Source organism: Zootoca vivipara, chromosome 4 (genome assembly GCF_965207765.1).
Source record: "Zootoca vivipara chromosome 4, rZooViv2.hap1.1, whole genome shotgun sequence".
NCBI classification, from domain to species: Eukaryota; Metazoa; Chordata; class Lepidosauria; order Squamata; family Lacertidae; genus Zootoca; species Zootoca vivipara.
This window is the reverse complement of record NC_142587.1, coordinates 33,502,872-33,521,342: the sequence shown is the minus strand read 5'-3', so window position 1 is coordinate 33,521,342 and position 18,471 is coordinate 33,502,872. Positions and strand designations below refer to the sequence as shown.

General features: G+C 40.4%; 1 protein-coding gene across 3 annotated transcripts in view; it reads left to right on the top strand.

Moving 5' to 3' along the window:
- DHRSX (dehydrogenase/reductase X-linked) overlaps positions 1-18,471 on the top strand; it is an 87,595-nt gene that overhangs the window by 27,850 nt on the left and 41,274 nt on the right. For all 3 annotated transcript variants that reach the window (XM_088667691.1, XM_035114815.3, XM_088667690.1), the window contains exon 3: positions 1,106-1,174. In XM_088667691.1, coding sequence (XP_088523817.1) covers positions 1,106-1,174 — 69 coding nt within the window. The remainder of the gene's footprint in view (positions 1-1,105; positions 1,175-18,471) is intronic.

The window sequence follows — 18,471 nt, the reverse complement described above, 5'->3', positions numbered from 1 at the left end:
TATAGGAGAATGAAAGCTATTGTGAATGCTAGAAAATTTACCAGTTACAAACTACTTCCAGAAAAAGCACAAGGAAAATGAATGTGTGTGTGTGTGATCTTATTGGTCAGCTTTACATTTACCTATAGGCATTGTTGCACAGCGATCAGGACCTAAGGGATATTCTTTAAAATCTGTGGCAAGTAAAGAATGATTGTCATGAAAGTGGAGTTATTAACTGGCTTAGAGGAGTTCAAATTAATTTTGAAGGTTTGGCTACAGGCTTTTCTTTTGGGTTTGACATGAAATATAGAATTTGTCCTAAAAATTCAACCTGAACATTCATTTTGATAGCTCACCCTTCAGTGCAGATATTTCATTTCAACATTTTCCTGTTTTGCTAATGGTCGTAGGGACCAGCTTGATATTCAAAACTGAAATGTAGAGTTGTATCCACAATTTATGCCAAATAATCTTTCCATGTTTCCCCACACCTCTGCCTTCAAGGAAAGTAGGACATATATTACTGTTCTTTCTATTTCCTCCACTCCCAAGCTTGAAAATGAATGCAAAAGTTGGTCATGTATTTGAACATCAGTATATTCTGCCTTTAACTACATTCCCTGCCCTCACCTCACTAAAATTGATCAGAGGTTAAGCTGCTTCAAATACAGAAATATGCCATAAATTTACAAACCAAGTTTCAGTCCTTAAGTGAGAGAAAACACATCACATTTCTCCCTTTCTGTCTGTCATAGCTTAATTGAAAATAGATGTGCAGTTGGGCTGATATCTCATCTGAAGCATATATTTATGTTCTGAACGTGTACCAAATTTTATTCCAGCATCTCAGTGTTCAAGGGAGATACTGTGTTTTTAAGCCAACACTGAATGGGCAATTAAGCTTTTCTCCACTAAGACCTTATTTCACTCAGCCAATAACAGAATTCTTTCTTATATTTATTGTAACTCCCCCCTCCCCTTCTCTGCTTCCTTTGCTTAAACATTTAAGAATTTCAGGTGTAGATTTTTCTTTTTGCAGGATTTATTATTGCGCTGTAAGTCTGCACTCCACAATATTGACAGTTTTTCACAGTTATTTTTCTCTGTCTTGATTTAATAACAGCTGGAAACAAGGAAAAAGAAGGCCAAGAAACTGTGATGAAAATAAAAGAAGAAGCTTTAAATGCAAAAGGTACTTCTATATGCCTTTCCCAGCAAAATTAAAAATCAAACCTCTTCAGCAATGTATTTTTCTCATGGGCACTTTTCAGTTCAAGGTACTGATTGTGTGGACGTTTCACAAACATGTATGTGACACTTGTCATTGAAGTGATCAATTGACCGTGTATAGGGCAAGGTGATCTTGCAAGGAAACTGGTCACAAGCTGTTAAGGGCCTTAGATACAAATAGTTATGCCTTGTCAGGGCAGATCTAGATGTAAATAAATGATAGTTTTTCTGACTAGATAAGTGTAGTGACACGTTCTAGAATCATAGAATCAGAAGAGACCACAAGGGCCATCCAGTCCAACCCCCTGCCAAGCAGGAAACACCATCAAAGCATTCCTGACAGATGGCTGTCAAGCCTCCGCTTAAAGACCTCCAAAGAAGGAGACTCCACCACAATCCTTGGCAGCAAATTCCAGCAAATTCATTCTGCCTTTCTTCTTTCCCATGCACCAAGATCTATGTGCCAGTGCCCCTTCAAAGCAGATCTTGCCCATCCATGAGGCGGGGTGAAGCAGCCTCCTCAGGTGGTGGAAGCTCAAGAAGTGGTCCACCACTTCTGATGCTGGCAAAATGCTTCCTCTCACCAACTTTCAGTGAGATGGAAGGCATTCCAGCATGCAATGTTGCCGCTCCCTTGCAGAACGCCCCCCTCTTGACGAATTTTGGTGAGGGGTGTGTGTTCTGGCAGTGGGGGCAGGCAGACATGGTGGGGGAGCAGGAGGTGGCACATTCCCATTTCGCCTCAAGTGGCGAAATGGGACAGGCTGCCTCTGCTTTATAGTTTGTTCATAAGAGCTTGTGCAGCCCTCTGATTCTCACCATAGCTGCTGTTGTTTCTAGCGACGCTGAAGAAGGGAAAATGGGGCACTTTTTCCCCAGCCGGAACTCGTTTCCGGCACCTCTCAGGTGGGCACCATTTGCCATTCTAAGAGAACAAAGGTGGCGTTTGTGGTGAGTTCCGGCACATTTTTTCTGCAAAAATAGCACTGGGAAAATGCACACAGAGGCCACGTGAGAGATGTTTAGGTAAGTGGGGAATTGCATGGTTCATTTGGGATATTTGCATAGATAAGCCATTGCTTTTTACTGCAAAAATTGACACATGGTTCACAGTTGCTTTTTTGTAAGAAGACTGCAGACTGTAAATTAGAACAGTAGTGGGAATAGCACAGTTGATGTTTGTGTGTGTGTCAGTGTGTGTGTGCGCGCAAAAACAGAATTTGTTCATAATTAAACTTGGGAAACAAACCAGGGCAGATGGTTGAGAGTGGTTTGTTGGTTTGTTTGTTTCCTTGTTTTAAGACCCAAAAGGGGGCATCTGCCTATGTGGCAAAGGATATTGTTTGTGAGTAAGGCAGAGTTGACATTTAGCCTCCATTTTCTCGGAAGATGCTTTCAAACCACGAGAAGAGAATATTCCATATGTAATGCAATGAGCACAAATATTTCTACTGTAAGATAGCAGTTATGACAAGCCGAGAGGGAACAGAAAATCTGTTTGACAGTAAGCAAACCCTGGTAAGATTCTCCTGAAACCTTTTAAAATAACTTGTCTAGACAATTTTTATTTTTTAAAAATTCTGTACCATCTAAATTTATTTGCATAGATAATTGGCAAAGGATTAAAAGAAGTGTTAGGTTTTTTAAAAGTTAGTCTCCTGGTTTCAGGTAGTATTGCAGAGCTGTACAAAGATGCTTGTGCCACCACATTCTCCCTCCCTTTATCTACAGCATCTTCATTTTCTTAGTATGCTAAACAAACATCTGATGAACAGTGACATGATAGCCATGTAGGGGGCAAGAGTGCAGCCTTTCAGATGTCCTTTGTTGTTTGTTCTTTGACTGGTCAACTCCTTCCAGGACTGTGTATAACACTGCTTGGTCCCAAAATGAGGCTAGTTGTTCTGTGGTTCCAGAAGACTCTCTTAACTAAAGCTACCCATGACTAAGAGGAGCTGACTTGTGCAAGCCAACATTCCCAGTGAATGAAGCCATGGGCAATGCAGTCTGTAGGACTCGAGTGAGAGGGGGCAGTTTCTGATGGCTGTACTGTAGATGCTTAGCCAATAGTTAGGGTTGATTGAGGCCTCTGGTCTGTAGCCATATGGACCAGTTTAGTCTTGGATATGGAGCATTGGCCCATGATCTTCTGCCACCAGGAGCTTGTTCAGGCAGCACACAGCCCAGAATATAATCACCATCATTTTATTTTATTATGCATTCATCTGCAGTGCTACAGTTCTCATAGAGTTGTATCCAGTTTTGCAATACAGTAGTAGAGTTCTACTTGTGCAACAGTATTTTCTCTTCTCCCCACACATGCCCAGAAAAAGCTCCAGAGTGCCCCCTGACCCTCTGGAGCAGATTTTGAGGGTCCTATTTGGGTTGCAGAGGAGAGGAGGGAAAAATTTCGTTGCACAACATGAAGTCTGCTAAGTGAACAGAGCAGCACCAACGGTGCAACCCATAATTTTAAAATTATAATATTGTGAGAGTTGCGCTAAAGTATAAAACTAAATCCAAATCTAAAGCATGTCACATGCCTTCTTTCCATAGGGCAAAGGTTTGAAATGAAAACACACTTATTAAGGCGTCATATGTGGCAGACATTTGATTTGCATGGACAAAGATTTCTATTGTGTCCTAGTTTTTTCTCCCATGGAAGCAAAATGCATTGGGCACTTGCATACCTCTTGGACCACTTTATTTGCATAATTTCCCTGGAGCAACAGATCTCACCAGGAGTAACCTGCAACTAATGTACCATTGATTTAAGCTGGAGACTGCGTCCTTTGAGGAAGATGTATTTTTTTCACACTATGATTAGGGTGTCTCTCAGTTTTCTCAATAAGAATATTTTCATCAGTGCAAGATCAGAGGGAGAAAAGGAATTACATATTGCTTTTTTCGCAAGCCTGGCTTGTGCAGGCTACTGCTTCCTTCTTTTAACAGCTGTTTCAGTACAAGGTGAATGCAGAATTAGGTATTATGATAATGCTGATTTTATTAGTTATTAGGTATCTAAATATGATATTCATTACACAACCTCCTTGTTAAGATGCTTTCGATTAGCATGTCTTTATGCTTAATTTGCTACCTGAATTTTACATTTGTCTTCTGGGATCTAATTTTTGTAATTCTATTTCCAGACTGCGAAGTTCCCTTAGCAATCTCTTATTCCAAGCACATCTATAATATAAGCAAGACTTTGAGTAGCATATAATATATATTCATTAATAATCTGTGTCTTGATAACTACCGAGACAAAAGCTGATTTCATGTAAAATGCATAAACCAGAAGAATCTGAATACCAGATGGAGTTGGTGTCTGAATGAGCATAGGTGGTTGCCATAGTAAATAGAAATGGTTTGGACTGGGAGATTGATACCACCCAGTAGTCTGTCATTTGAATGGCTGCTACTGTTGAACAAGGGAGGAGCAAACGGAATACTATTGTGGATGGAGGACAGGCCAGCATCAACAACCCAATAATACAGAATTAGTGATATATACATTTAGATTTTAAGTGAAGGGATACATGGAAGGGTTAAGTCAAGAGCTGGGAGCTGGAAGTCAGGTGTGAAGAGCAAACGGGATCAGAGGAGAAACCAGGAGGCAGGATTGGAGAACAGGCTTGCTGGACCTTGTTGCTCACTGAGACAGGAAGTTCTACCATGGTCCAGGATAAGTCAGTCTTTGTGGTACCAGTCTGAATATTGCACTGCCTTTGCTCACCCAGAAAAAAACAAAAACAAAACAAAATTAAGACCTTTTGTGGATCTTAAACTCTGGTTTGGCTGAAGGAGGGATAGAAAGCAAACCAGAACAATTGAGAGTTGATAGTATGTATATTTATGAAAGAGAATTTCCGTTGCCCTGGCAGGCTAATTAATGTTAACTGTGGTTTAACTTTAATGGGCTTCATTACAACATTATTATAGAATTAATTATTATTTAATAACTGTTTATGGCAACAAGAAAGATAGGTTCTCATTGAGTGTTCTCATTTTCAAGTCTGATCAGTGACAGTTTTATTTTTTCCCTTCCAGTCAATTCAGCTGAACTCCAGGGGAAGTAGGAGGAGGAGGGATGTTTGTAACTATTGTAATTTTCTGTTTATAGAAGTTAAATTATCATTGTTGCCTAATTTACACATGTATGCTCATTGCATTACGTACCTGTTCTGGATATCAGTGTCTTGCTTGTACAGTACACAGCTTATGGAAATAATAATAATAATAATAATAATAATAATAATAATAATAATAATTTCTCTCAAATCCTGGTTTAAGGCTAGGAAACCCTGGTTAAGGCTAGCAGGAAAAGTCTGAACTGAATACGGTGTTTACACTGGCCTACTTGCCCATATTGCTGAGCCATGATTCATCATCCTGGAAGTTTTGCTTATGTTCGGCATAAAATATACAGTTCAATGAATTTATCATCAAAGTCTGCACCAGTGTTTTTGATCCTAGTAATTCCACATCATATTTCTGGACTTCCTTTTTCTCTTTACTCATACTTTTTGGAGGGTAAGGTGAAGCTTCTAGAAACTTGATGGGATATAATTTGCCCTGGGCTTTTCAAATAGTTATGCTAGGGCATTTTGTTGTCTTGTAGTGTTGGTGACATTATTTGTCACGATGGCCTGCCTTGTTTCCCTTTCATAGCCAACATCCATGTCCTGGTCCTTTATTTAGCTTTCTGTCTACTGCTATGTTCTCTAGCAAAGATTACTATTGATTTTCACAGAACTTGGGAAAAGAGAGAGCTTTTCAGCGATTCTCACTTCAAGTGACCAACATATTTTATTTTTTTAATTTTATTTTTTTTAAAAATCCTTCCAAACATTTAAGCTGACCTAGTTTTATTATTTATTATTATTTAGTTCATTTATGATTTGCTTTCCATGAGGCATCACAAAGCAATTTACAACATAATTTTACAAACAGTTGAAAACAGTTGCATATTAAAACAATTATGAAAACAGTAAATATAAAAACAGTTTAAAACTGCAAATGTTAGTATCCGAATTGTTCATGTTGGAACAAATGGATTTTCTTTTTCATCGTGTCATATATCATCAGTGGTGCTACCTGGATGCAGAAAAGGGGAAAATGTCAAGCTACAATAGTTCAAGTGCATATTGGAAGAAGGACCTTTTGATCACAGCTGCTTATTGATTAATTCAATAAAGCTCATGGCCCTTACTGTTCATATCCTAGGTAGGCGTACAACTTACATGCATGGTTAACATTGAGTTATGCCCATAAAATTCCTAAACAAGCTAAATGCCCCACTGATTTTGCAAGACCAGTTCTGATCACTTGCAGTTTTATGGGGTGGAGGTGCACTATTGGAGCACCACAATTATTTTGCTTTGTGTGACACACACACGTCATAGCTTTGACCCTAGGAAGATGTCTGATAGGTTTCCAAAGCTTTATTTTTGTTTATTTTTGTTGAGTACTCTCCATAGAGCTCGAGATGATTAAAAAAGAACCCAGGGGCATTCATGTCCCTATGCTTCAGTTCTGAACTCAGTGGGGATTCCACCCAAGTAAATTTATCATTAGGATACCAGATACAGAACATTCTGCCTGACACATTTCTAAGTAACTCCATCTGCTTTGCAAACATTGAGATTATGTACACTGAATTTTGATATCGTACTTTAAAAGATCCACTTGGAGAGCAAGCTGGCTGATTTTTCTATGGGAAACATATGGTAATAGTAAGAAGGAATCTGTGCACACAACAGTTGCCTTGAACTTCACATGCACTGTGGGAATTTCAATGGGTAGTTATTGTGCCTATTGAAATAATAATTACTTTTTATGTTTTTTTAAAAAAATGAACATATTGAACATATCAAAAAATTACAAAATATTGTATTTAAAATAATATATGTGAGCTTCGTTCTGAGCAAGTTCTGATTCTGATTTTAAAAAATGACAGTTATCTGTGTACATAATTTTAGTTAAATATGTCATCTGCACAATCTAGCAAAAAATTTCACAACAAAAGCCTGCTGGGAGAATGGAATGGAACTTCACAACTAAAGTGAATACTATGAATGTGATAGGAGGGTGTGATATACATTTTCCTAAACAAAAAGATACTATTTTCCAACTTCTATTGATTTAATGTCTAGCCTTTGGTAGATAGTGTTTTTTGTGAGCAAAAGAGCAGTCTTACCTTACCGCAGATAGGTCATAAAATCAGCAATATCTAGATTCCAAGTGGAATCTGCTATGATCAGTCTAGAACCAGTGTGTTTTTTCTCCAAAGCTCCATGCATTGCTCTTTTAATGGGACACTGATTGGGATGATCAAGCCATATTTTTTCCTTGCTAGTTGGAGACGAAGGCAGGCCTAGGAAGAATCCGTATCAGCCATTTATACTTTAATCGGCATCAGACCTGCACAGTTTGTATGCTGACAGAGTGCTTGCCTAACCTTTAGGAGAGACTCTAGAGAGCTCAAAGAGAGGATTGTGGCAGTAAGGACTGAAGGAGCTGAAATAAAATTAACCCAGAATAGATGTGTATCTGGGGGTGCTGAATCAATATTCTAAGACCTAGATCCTAAATACCTATGCCACTGGGGAGAGAGAGAGAGAGAGAGCGCTTTGCAATATAAATAATCATGAAGGAGGAGTAGAAGAAATAATTTGGGCTGTTTAAGGTCCCTGAACACATGGAGGACAAGAATACTGTTCAGGGACATTTCTTTCTTTCTCTCTCCCCACCCACTAGCTGACAGATATTTATTTACTGAATACTGCTCAGGGAAGTTTACTTCTCTCTCCTTTTCCACCCCCTAGCTGACAAATATTTATTTTCTGGATGCTGAGCTTATGTACAGAACTCTACAAGCTTAAGGCAAAAAGTGTCAGAATCTGGGAGCTATTGATATCCTTCTCAACTTCAGAATCAAAGAAAATTTTCTGGATAAATCTCATATGATATGGAAAACTCATGGATGTGGGTAGGGATGCAAGGACTGTGTTGGAACAACGTCACTGTTTTGAAGTTGCAAAACCCCTGTCTGCAGTGGAGTGTTTTCGTGCTCCTGGAGTTATTGATCACTGCCAGATCATTCCTGAAGTTATTGACTATTGCCGGATCATTCCTGAAATACAGGGTGAGTCTTTTAAAAGAGGCCCCGTGGAACGTGAGTACTCTGTATCCACCGGGCCTCTTTTAAAGGACTCACCCTGTATTTCACATATGTTAAATTCTTTTGAGTTCGGTGAAATTCTCACAGCAGTTTAGATTATATATCACCTAGTTGACTTGCACAGTCTTTATTTATTGTTGCAGAGTTCCAGGTTCATTTTGTCTGCCTCTTTCTGGGCTTCCTACCTATCTAGTTCCTAAGATCAACTTAATTCTCAAACTTTAAAAGAGTATTTGTTTGTTTATTGTGATCATAATTAATAACAACAACTACATTTTCAAAGGACTTACAAAGAGAACAACAATTACCAGACCTTTAGAAGGCATCTCAAGGCAGCCCTGTTTAGGGAAGCTTTTAATGTTTGATGGATTTCTGTATTTTAATGTTTGATGGATTTCTGTATTTTAGAATTTCTGTTTTGTTGGAAGCCGCCCAGAGTGGCTGGGGGAACCCGGCCAGATGGGCGGGGTATAAATAATAAATTATTATTATTATTATTATTATTATTATTATTATTATTATTATTATTATTATTACACATGTTTAAAGAACTCCGCATGCATTATCCACTTGTAATCCTTACAACGACCCTGCATGTCATGTCATTATTTATTTTATTACATTTCTCCTCTTATGGGGCATTGAGAGTGTGAATTTGATATCTAACAAAATTTGATACATAACAAAGAAACGAACCACACATAATGGTACTTAATATGGCTGACAGCTTTTCCTTTTTTTTTTGCGGCCAAAAGTATTTGTGTTTTAATGCATAAAATCTGAGGTTGCATTGAGGCCATCACATCACACCATGCTTCTCTTTCTTTTTCTGACATGTTTGTCATCGAGCCCAGATGCCAAGTTACAGTAGCAGCTGGCTCCATGGAGATCCCTGAGGCTACAGCTGTGCGAAGTTCTCCTGGTTATACTGTGGGCCAGATCACGTAAATGAATAGTGAAATGCTTTGTCTCAGCAGTACTGCCCTCTAAAAATCTCGGTTTCTCATTTCCCTTCCCTGAGGTTGAGACCGCAGATCCTCAGTTAGAGTTTTGTGGGCAAAGGAAGATGTACCGCCATCTGTTGCTGTTATGCTTAGGGACAAAGGGGTTTTGGGGAATGGTACACAGCGAGATTTCAAAAATATTTTAGGAATCAATAGAATATACAGCACAATTGTTTCTCTTATCCATATCTGAGGGAGATAATAAGAGCATCAAAATGAACAATCTGTTACAGCATTTGCTAGTGATACTGAGGCTGAGAGTCACTCAAAAGTGGAAGGTCCAGAAATGACCTGTGGTATAAAATATTTGGCAAATTGCCATAGGTGCCAACTTCCAGATTGAAAAATCCAGGATCGGCAGCTGCGCGGAACTGGAAGTCGCGCTGCGGCCATTTTGGAACTGGGCAGAGCGACACCGGAAGTTGCTTCTACACATGCTCTGCCCATTTCCCAAATGGCCACAGCGCCAGAAATTGCTTCTGCGCATGTCCAGAGACTCCAGACATGTGCAGAAAGAGCCTTCCCGGGCTGGTAAGAATCCGGGGGATTTACGGGTTTTTTAAAAATCCGGGCTGCCAGTGGGAAACGGCTGGAAAAACGGGGGGGGGGGGTTTCCCGGGGAATATGGGAGATTTGGCAGCTATGCAAATTGCTATTGTAGAAAATATAACCTGAGAGACGGGTCTTGAGGGGTATTGAAAAGTCAGAAACATTCTGTGATACATGGTGGGACTTAATTTTATATGCTAATGATGTAGGACTGAAGAACGTCTTGTTAGTAGTATCACTACAATTATTGCCTTCAACATCACAAGTCTAGTTGTTTGTACCTTTTATGGTTGGGGGGTATACTCCTGAATATTCAAACTGTTATGGGACTCCCTTGGAAGTTAGATAAAAAAATATACTGAATTTCTATAGAAAAATAAAAATACTTCATTGACCACTAGTGACTTGTAATATTGAGAGAGGGGGGATTGGGAAGATTGTTTCTTTTTTTTCCTGCCGTGCTTGTTGTTGCTTACACAGCATTAGAATGAACAACGACTCTCAGTGTTCAGTGAATGGTCTGAGAACACTCAGCACAGTTACCTTGTTGAAGCTCAGTGTGGCTGTCATCTGAGCTTAGCTTGGTGGCTACTGAGAAGCTTATGCAAGATTGAGGGTGAATCCTGACAAGACAGAAGCATTGTTTTGGGGGGAATGGAGGCATGCAGGTGTGGAGGACTCCCTGGTCCTGATTGGGGTATCTGTGCCCCTGAAGGACCAGGTGCACAGCCTGGGAGTCATTTTGGACTCTCAGCTGTCCATGGAGGTGCAGGTCAATTTTGTGTCCAGGGCAGCTGTTTATCAGCTCCATCTAGTACGCAGGCTGAGACCCTACCTGCCCGCGGACTGTCTCACCAGAGTGGTGCATGCTCTAGTTATCTCTCGCTTGGACTACTGCAATGCACTCTATGTGGGGCTACCTTTGAAGGTGACCCGGAAACTACAACTAATCCAGAATGCGTGACTAATCCAGACTGGTGACTGGGAGCGGCCACCGAGACCACATAACACCAGCCTTGAAAGACCTACATTGGCTCCCAGTATGTTTCCGAGCACAATTCAAAGTGTTGGTGCTGACCTTTAGAGCCCTAAATGGCCTCAGTCAAGTATACCTGAAGGAGCGTCTCCTCCCCCATCATTCTGCCCAGACACTAAGGTCCAGCACCGAGGGCCTTCTGGCGGTTCCCTCATTGCGAGAAGCCAAGTTGCAGGGAACTAGGCAGAGGGCCTTCTCGGTGGTGGTGCCTGCCCTGTGGAATGCCCTCCCAACAGATGTCAAAGAGGAAAACAATTACCAGACTTTTAGAAGACATCTGAAGGCAGCCCTGTTTAGGGAAGCTTTTAATGTTTGATAGATTACTGTATTTTAATATTTTGTTGGAAGCCGCCCTGAGTGGCTGGGGAAACCCAGCCAGATGGGCGGGGTATAAATAATAAATTTATTATTATTATTATTATTATTATTATTATTATTATTATTATTATTATTATTAACAGCAACAAAAGAACCCATAAATATAACATGTGGGATCAAACATTTTGCTAAGATTACCGTTCCATCAGTGCATGCATTTCCGTTTGCGTGATGGAACAATTTCCTTCCCTGATATGTTGTTCTGGGGTTTTTCTTCTAACCCCCAATAGCCATACAGGAGGAGGAGGAGAGGGAAAACTACACTGAACTAGTAGGACTCCTTGTGCTGTCTCCTGCTAGCACAACTATTTAGTTGAATCCAACCCAATACCTTCTTTTGCAGGAACGGGGTTTCCTTCACAATCTGTTCTTGATTACCTTTGCCCTTTTCAGACTCCTAACGGTGTGACAAACTTTTATTGTTCTCCATTTAGTCCTGCCCCCCCCATTTTGATAGAGTTAAGTATAAAGGTGAAATAAGAATTTCAGTTCTGATCTTCATGTATTTCGACAGTTTTGATTTTCATTCGGAGGAGTATACGTGGAGCAGAAATACTCTCCATTCGTTGTGATTAAACTTGACAGGGCCTGTCCTCAAGTCATCAAATGCAGACCCACGTTTTCCAAGAGCATCTAACACTTGCAACCAGTTGGTTTCAGGGTTGTATAACTGTCTCTTAGGCATTGTGAAAAGCTTTGCTTGATTTTTGTTTATTAAATAAGGCATCTCAACCCATTGTTGAATATAATGCAATGCAATGCAATATAATAATATATGCAAGCAGCACTGTAAGCCAGGCATCCCCAAACTTCGGTCCTCCAGATGTTTTGGACTACAATTCCCACCTTCCCCAACCACTGGTCTTGTTAGCTAGGGATCATGGGAGTTGTAGGCCAAAACATCTGGAGGGCCGCAGTTTGGGGATACCTGCTGTAAGCCATTGATCACTAGTCACTAATGAAATCAAGTGTGGGCTGAGCCATTTGGTTCTAGGAATACCTACCCAGTACAAACTTAAGTAGGCTTAATGCTTATTCACCAGTTCCTCCAGCCGGTGCAGATTGCTGCAGCCAGATTTCTGATAGGAGCCATAGTTGCCAAGTTTTCCCTTTTCTCACGAGGAAGCCTATTCAGCATAAGGGAAAATCCCTGTAAAAAAGGGATAACTTGGCAGCTATGATAGGAGCTTCTGATCAAGAACACGTGACACCATTGTTAAAGCAGCAGTGCTGGCTACCCAGATGCTACTGAGACAGGTTCAAGGTTCTTATATTGATTTACAAAGCCCTGAACAGCTTGGGTCCAGAATAACTCAGGGATTGCCTGAACTCGGCTCAGTTACTAAGATCATCTGTGGGAGCAAATTTGATCATCCCCTGAGTTGGTGAGGTTCCCAGTCCTGTGGAACATCCTTCCAACAGAGGGTTCCTTGAGTATCAACTTTTAAACACCTGCTGAATTTCCCCCTGTTCCTCTAGAAAGGCAATTAAGAGTAGATCTCCCCACAATAGTCTACTGATGTTTGCTTTTAAATTTCTTGTTGCTTTTAACTTTTTATGGTTTGGTTTTATGTTTTTATATTGTTGTAAACTGCTGTGATAATATCTTTATGATACATTGGGATATAGGTACCCTCTTTTTATAAGCAAACAAATAAATCACCATTCACAGTTTGATTTGCAACGTGAGAATTTGGATAGGGTTTAAATATTTACCTCTCGATCCTGTTACTGAGGGTTGAGACTGCATTCCAAAATATGCTGAAATGGAAGCAAGTCTATTTAAAACCAATTGGGGGTTTATTTTCATGGAATTACTACTTCCTGGGAAAAACAAAAGCCACCACAGTTTGTCAGTTGGAGAAGAAATCTCTAAAAAAAGAGAGGAATATGAAAAGAAAAAGGGAGGTATGCAGTGGGGAAATTATCGCCCTTTATCATTCACGAAGAGAGATGGATTTTCAAAAGTCACTGGATCATTTATTTCACGACTGTTTTGCTTGCTCTATAAGGGTCAGAGTTCCCATAGATTCCTTTTTAGCTGTATAATTATATATCTAATGTATTGTCATTTGTCATTAAAGTAGAGCATGGAAAAGCTTTGAAACTAATTCTAGAGGAGTGTCTTTACAGGGAGAGCTATACTGCGACAAAAGTGCTAAATTAATGTGTTCAATAATGTAGACTCCACATCCCGCCCCCCCCGCCCCCAATGCCATTCCATCTGAATTCCCTCTGCTCATTTGATGGTAGTTTTGAAGGAAAAAAATGAGCTGTTGTTTTTGACTTGCATTGTTGCTGCTCTCATTATTTTTTTAAAAAGCCCTTCTGTTTGTGTTCCCTTATGAAACTGGGGTGGAAACAAATTAAGGCTGCAGTCCTATACACATGAGGGGATGAAGCAAGTTGCGCTGAAGTGAATGGGAATTACAGCATACAGTTCTGCTGTGGAAGTCTTTGTTCATCAGATTTTCATGGTGGTTTGGTTTTTTTACTAATCCCCCCCAAATTTCAGACAGGTTTCAGAGCTTTGGCACAAAACTGTAAATAGGGTTGCAATGCAATGGAGACGTGCATAAACAGGGTGTGTGGAACTCTAGCCCCCTCATTCTGCGGTGGTGAATATGGGAAACTGCAGTGTGAGCTTTTGGACTGTCTGAGAGGGCATCTGTTTAAAAGTGTCAATACCCTTTCTGGTCTGCAGCTTTGCAATCCTAACATGGGGTAGATCTTGAACCAAGGAATGTCATTTTCAGCATCAGGGCATGATTAGTAAGATTGAACTTTGTAACTGTACTCGGTTTCATGTTATATATAGGACAAGAACAATTGCTTGACTGAATTTGAGTCTACCTAGCCTTGAGTTTGGTCTCCATCTGTGGAGCACGGTGGCAATGGTTACCATTTGTTGTTTCTCCAGTACAGTATCTAGAAATCAGGGAGAGACTGACTCAAAACATAGGACTTAGACCTATCTAATACATACTGTGTGTGATTTCATTTTAAATTGAAGAGTCAACTTTAAAGTGACATTTAAATGCACCATTAGCAAATACTTTGGTTTTTAGATTATTATTATTATTATTATTATTATTATTAGTAGTAGTAGTAGTAGTGGTGGTATGTGTGAGGGGATTATCTTAATTTGGTTTTAAGGGTTAACTCTTTCCCCTTTGGTCAGAATCTATGTTCTACTATTTATAATAATAATAACAATAATTTATTATTTATACCCCGCCCATCTGGCTGGGTCTCCCCAGCCACTCTGGGCGGCTTCCAACAGAAAAATAGAACACAGTAATCTATTAAACATTAAAAGCCTCCCTGAACAGGGCTGCCTTCAGATGTCTTCTAAAAGTCTGGTAATTGTTTTCCTCTTTGACATCTGTTGGGAGGGCGTTCCACAGGGCAGGCGCCACCACCGAGAAGGCCCTCTGCCTAGTTCCCTGCAACTTGGCTTCTCGCAATGAGGGAACCGCCAGAAGGCCCTCAGTGGTGGACCTCAGTGTCCGGGCAGAATGATGGAGGTGGAGAAGCTCCTTCAGGTATACTGGACCGAGGCCATTTAGGGCTTTAAAGGTCAGCACCAACACTTTGAATTGTGCTCGGAAACGTACTGGGAGCCAATGTTATCTTTCAAGACCGGTGTTATGTGGTCTCGGCGGCCGCTCCCAGTCACTAGTCACCAGCCTTCCGGTGGGGTTGGAGTACCAACATAGCTGCCAAGTTTTCCCTTTTCTCGCGAGGAAGCCTATTCAGCATAAGGGAAAATCCCTTAAAAAAAGGAATAACTTGGCAGCTATGGGTACCAATGAAAGCTGTTCTTTTAAGACTAATAGCTCTGTTGGCCTCTATCAAGATCATACAACAGGAGGGAACAATTAAGCCTCCTCTCATCACACACCACAGTCCCAGTTTAAATTAGTTTTAATTCCTTATGACACATGGAAAAGAAACTAACCCCCCCTCCCAAAAAAAGTTTTTATAGGCCTCTCACAGCCCACAGATATTCAAAGTATATTCCAAATAAGAGTAACTTCTGATTGTTCTGCTTAGAAGTATGTAATGATGATAATCAATCACCTTGAAAATATACCAAGCCAAAAAACTGACTCGTAAGGCTATTCAGATTTAAATCACATCATTCTGAGTTCATGTACAAACATAAGGCTATCATGGTTAACAGAGGACCATTTGCGCAGTATACCTGTTTGCATATAATGATGCAATCTAAGAAAAAAGAAAGCCCACACTGCATAATTTCTGGTGGTTAGCTTAAAACAGCAGGCAGACTTATGTCAATGGGATGTTACGTTAAGCATGCTATATGCACATGACAGGCTTTAAATCTCATTCTAAATAGCACTCCTCCTTACGGTCTAACCAGGTCATTCACTAACCTTGAAGAGACAATTTTCCTCTCTTGATAAAATGTTTTGAAAATTGGAGATGTGATTTTCAAGCAGTTTGGCAATCAATCAGGTTTATTGCTTGGTTCTTTCTTCCCAGATCCTGGCTGCTTTTATTGCTTTCTTTCACACACAGTGGGCAAATTCAAGTTATATTCTAAATAAGGAAGACTCAAGATTTGGTTTTTGGTTGAAATATCAGAGCCATGGTCTGTTCAACTCTTATTGGCTCACTGTGGCAATGATTATGAATTCATTTCAAATGAGAATAGTTGGGGGAATCTACTAACATCTTTGAAATATTTTCTTTCTGTGACTGCTCTAACCTGGTTTTTCTGTAATGTTGGGTGATGTGATGAAGATCAGGAGTTCTCAGGGTTTTGCCTGCCTGCCCATATAGGTCTCTTCAGTATTTCTTCAAATGAAGGAAGCACAACATTTTGGTGGCATGTCTGTTGACCTGGGATGTGTAGCTATTGACTCTCCTTTGGGTCATAGCAAGTGGGGACTATTATTATGAGCTCTTGTTATTATGAGCTCACCATTGTTTCTGGTTCTTTAGTAAGACCAGAATTACTCATCCTTGCACTAAGTATCAACCTGATGGCCAACACACCAATAGATGGTGCTAGGAGCCATCAGTCTGGAAGCAGTTAAAGCAGGCATAGGCGAACTCGGCCCTCCAGCTGTTTGGGGACTACAACTCCCATCATCCCTAGCTAACAGGACCAGTAGTCAGGGATGATGGGAATTGTCGTCCCCAAACAGCTGGGGGGGGCAAGTTTGCCTGTGCCTGAGTTAAAGGCACATGCTGTGTATATTTACCTGAATATCATGTATATTTCCTGAATATAATAACTTGTGAAGTTACTAATCTTTCACAAATGCTTGGATGAACTACATGAATGGATAACCATACTTGTGCTGTTCAGAATGGGGAAGAAATTTGTTTGTTGCATGTTTTAATGCTTAATTCACACTTCCTAAGTCAATATGAAATTCTCACTTTGCTGAGGTTTATGTCATTCTCCTACCAAAATGCACATTAAAAATGCATGCATTGGGAGAGTGACACAAATATCAGTGAAAATAAGGTACAAAATGCATTATAATAGGAAACATTGCTTGCCCCAAAGTATATATTAGGAGAAATGCACAGAAAAATGCATATGAATTTTCATGTGGAAGAATATGGGGAAAGCTTGCTAGATTTCCATAGATTTGGGGTTCTATCGTTAGACTTATATCCTGTCTTTCTTATGTGGTGTGGGAATCCTGTAACCCTCCAGATGGTTATGCATTCCTGTTTCAACTGACCTTAACCAGTGTTGCCAGTGGTCAGGGATTGTTGGAGTTGTAGCCCAACAATATCATCTTTGGGGCCACAGGTTATCCAAGTAACACAAGTTATCCAAGGAATTTACATGTGGTTTCCAGGCAACTTACAGGACCAGACTTGCTTAGCTTCATTACCCGAAGTGGGCTATGTCCCTTTGGAGACATGGAGATGCCTTGGCTCAAGCTATGAATACTCACAAGAATCCACTCATACACTAAATCTAAAAAGAAGTTAGCCTAATGTCATGGAACAAAAATGTAATGTTCCATAAATGCAGCAGAGAGAACATTTTATTAATCTACTCTTTTGAACAGTTTGCAATAAGGTAAAAAACAACAGGGATGCAGGTGGCGCTGTGGGTTAAACCACAGAGCCTAGGGCTTGCTGATCAGAAGGTCGGCGGTTCGAATCCCTGCAACGGAGTGAGCTCCCGTTGCTCGGTCCCAGCTCCTGACAACCTAGCAGTTTGAAAGCACGTCAAAGTGCAAGTAGATAAATAAGAACTGCTACAGCGGGGAGGTAAACGGCGTTTCCGTGTGCTGCTCTGGTTCACCAGAAGCGGCTTTGTCATGCTGGCCACATGACCTGGAAGCTGTATGCCGGCTCCCTCGGCCAATAATGCGAGATGAGCGCCACAACCCCAGAGTCGGTCACGACTGGACCTAATGGTCAGGGGTCCCTTTACCTTTAAAAAACTACAACACCCAGTTTTGGTTCTTTGGTTTGTCAGTCACGTGTTATGGAAATAAATGTCTTGAGAGGTGCTGTTGATCCATTAAATATAACTCTTGCAGTTTATGTATAATTAGCTGTAATTTTCAGATAACTAATGCTTGTTTCATCTGTGCATTTCATTATCATGCTTTCAAACACGATGGAATTTGATTAAAGGGAGTGAGAGGAGGGAACGCCACACTTAATAACAACTAAATTTATGTGGTCTCTATAAACCATGAACTCACCATGAAATACTTTATATCCAGCATTAGGTGACACAGTACTGTTGATAACCTTTCCCCCAAATTCATGGTTGAGAGAAATTGTGGTGACATCCAGTATCATGTGCTCTGGAGGGTCCCTTAGCCACCTGGATCAGATTTGGGGGATGCACTCTAAGCTGCCAGAGGGAGGAGATGGGGAAATAGTCTCATTGTACAAGTGAAAACCCATTAGACAAGTGATCTGACACTGAACTCACCCTGGGTATTTCACTTATTTTTTTATTGGTGCATGTGTGTGGATTTACTACATATTTGTTTGGCCATTGGATGAAAATCCAGTTTGGTCATGTAGTCAAACCTGGATTGTCCTTGTTAATTTTCAGAACCGTTAGCAGCTATGTGGGTAAATTGAGCTACAAA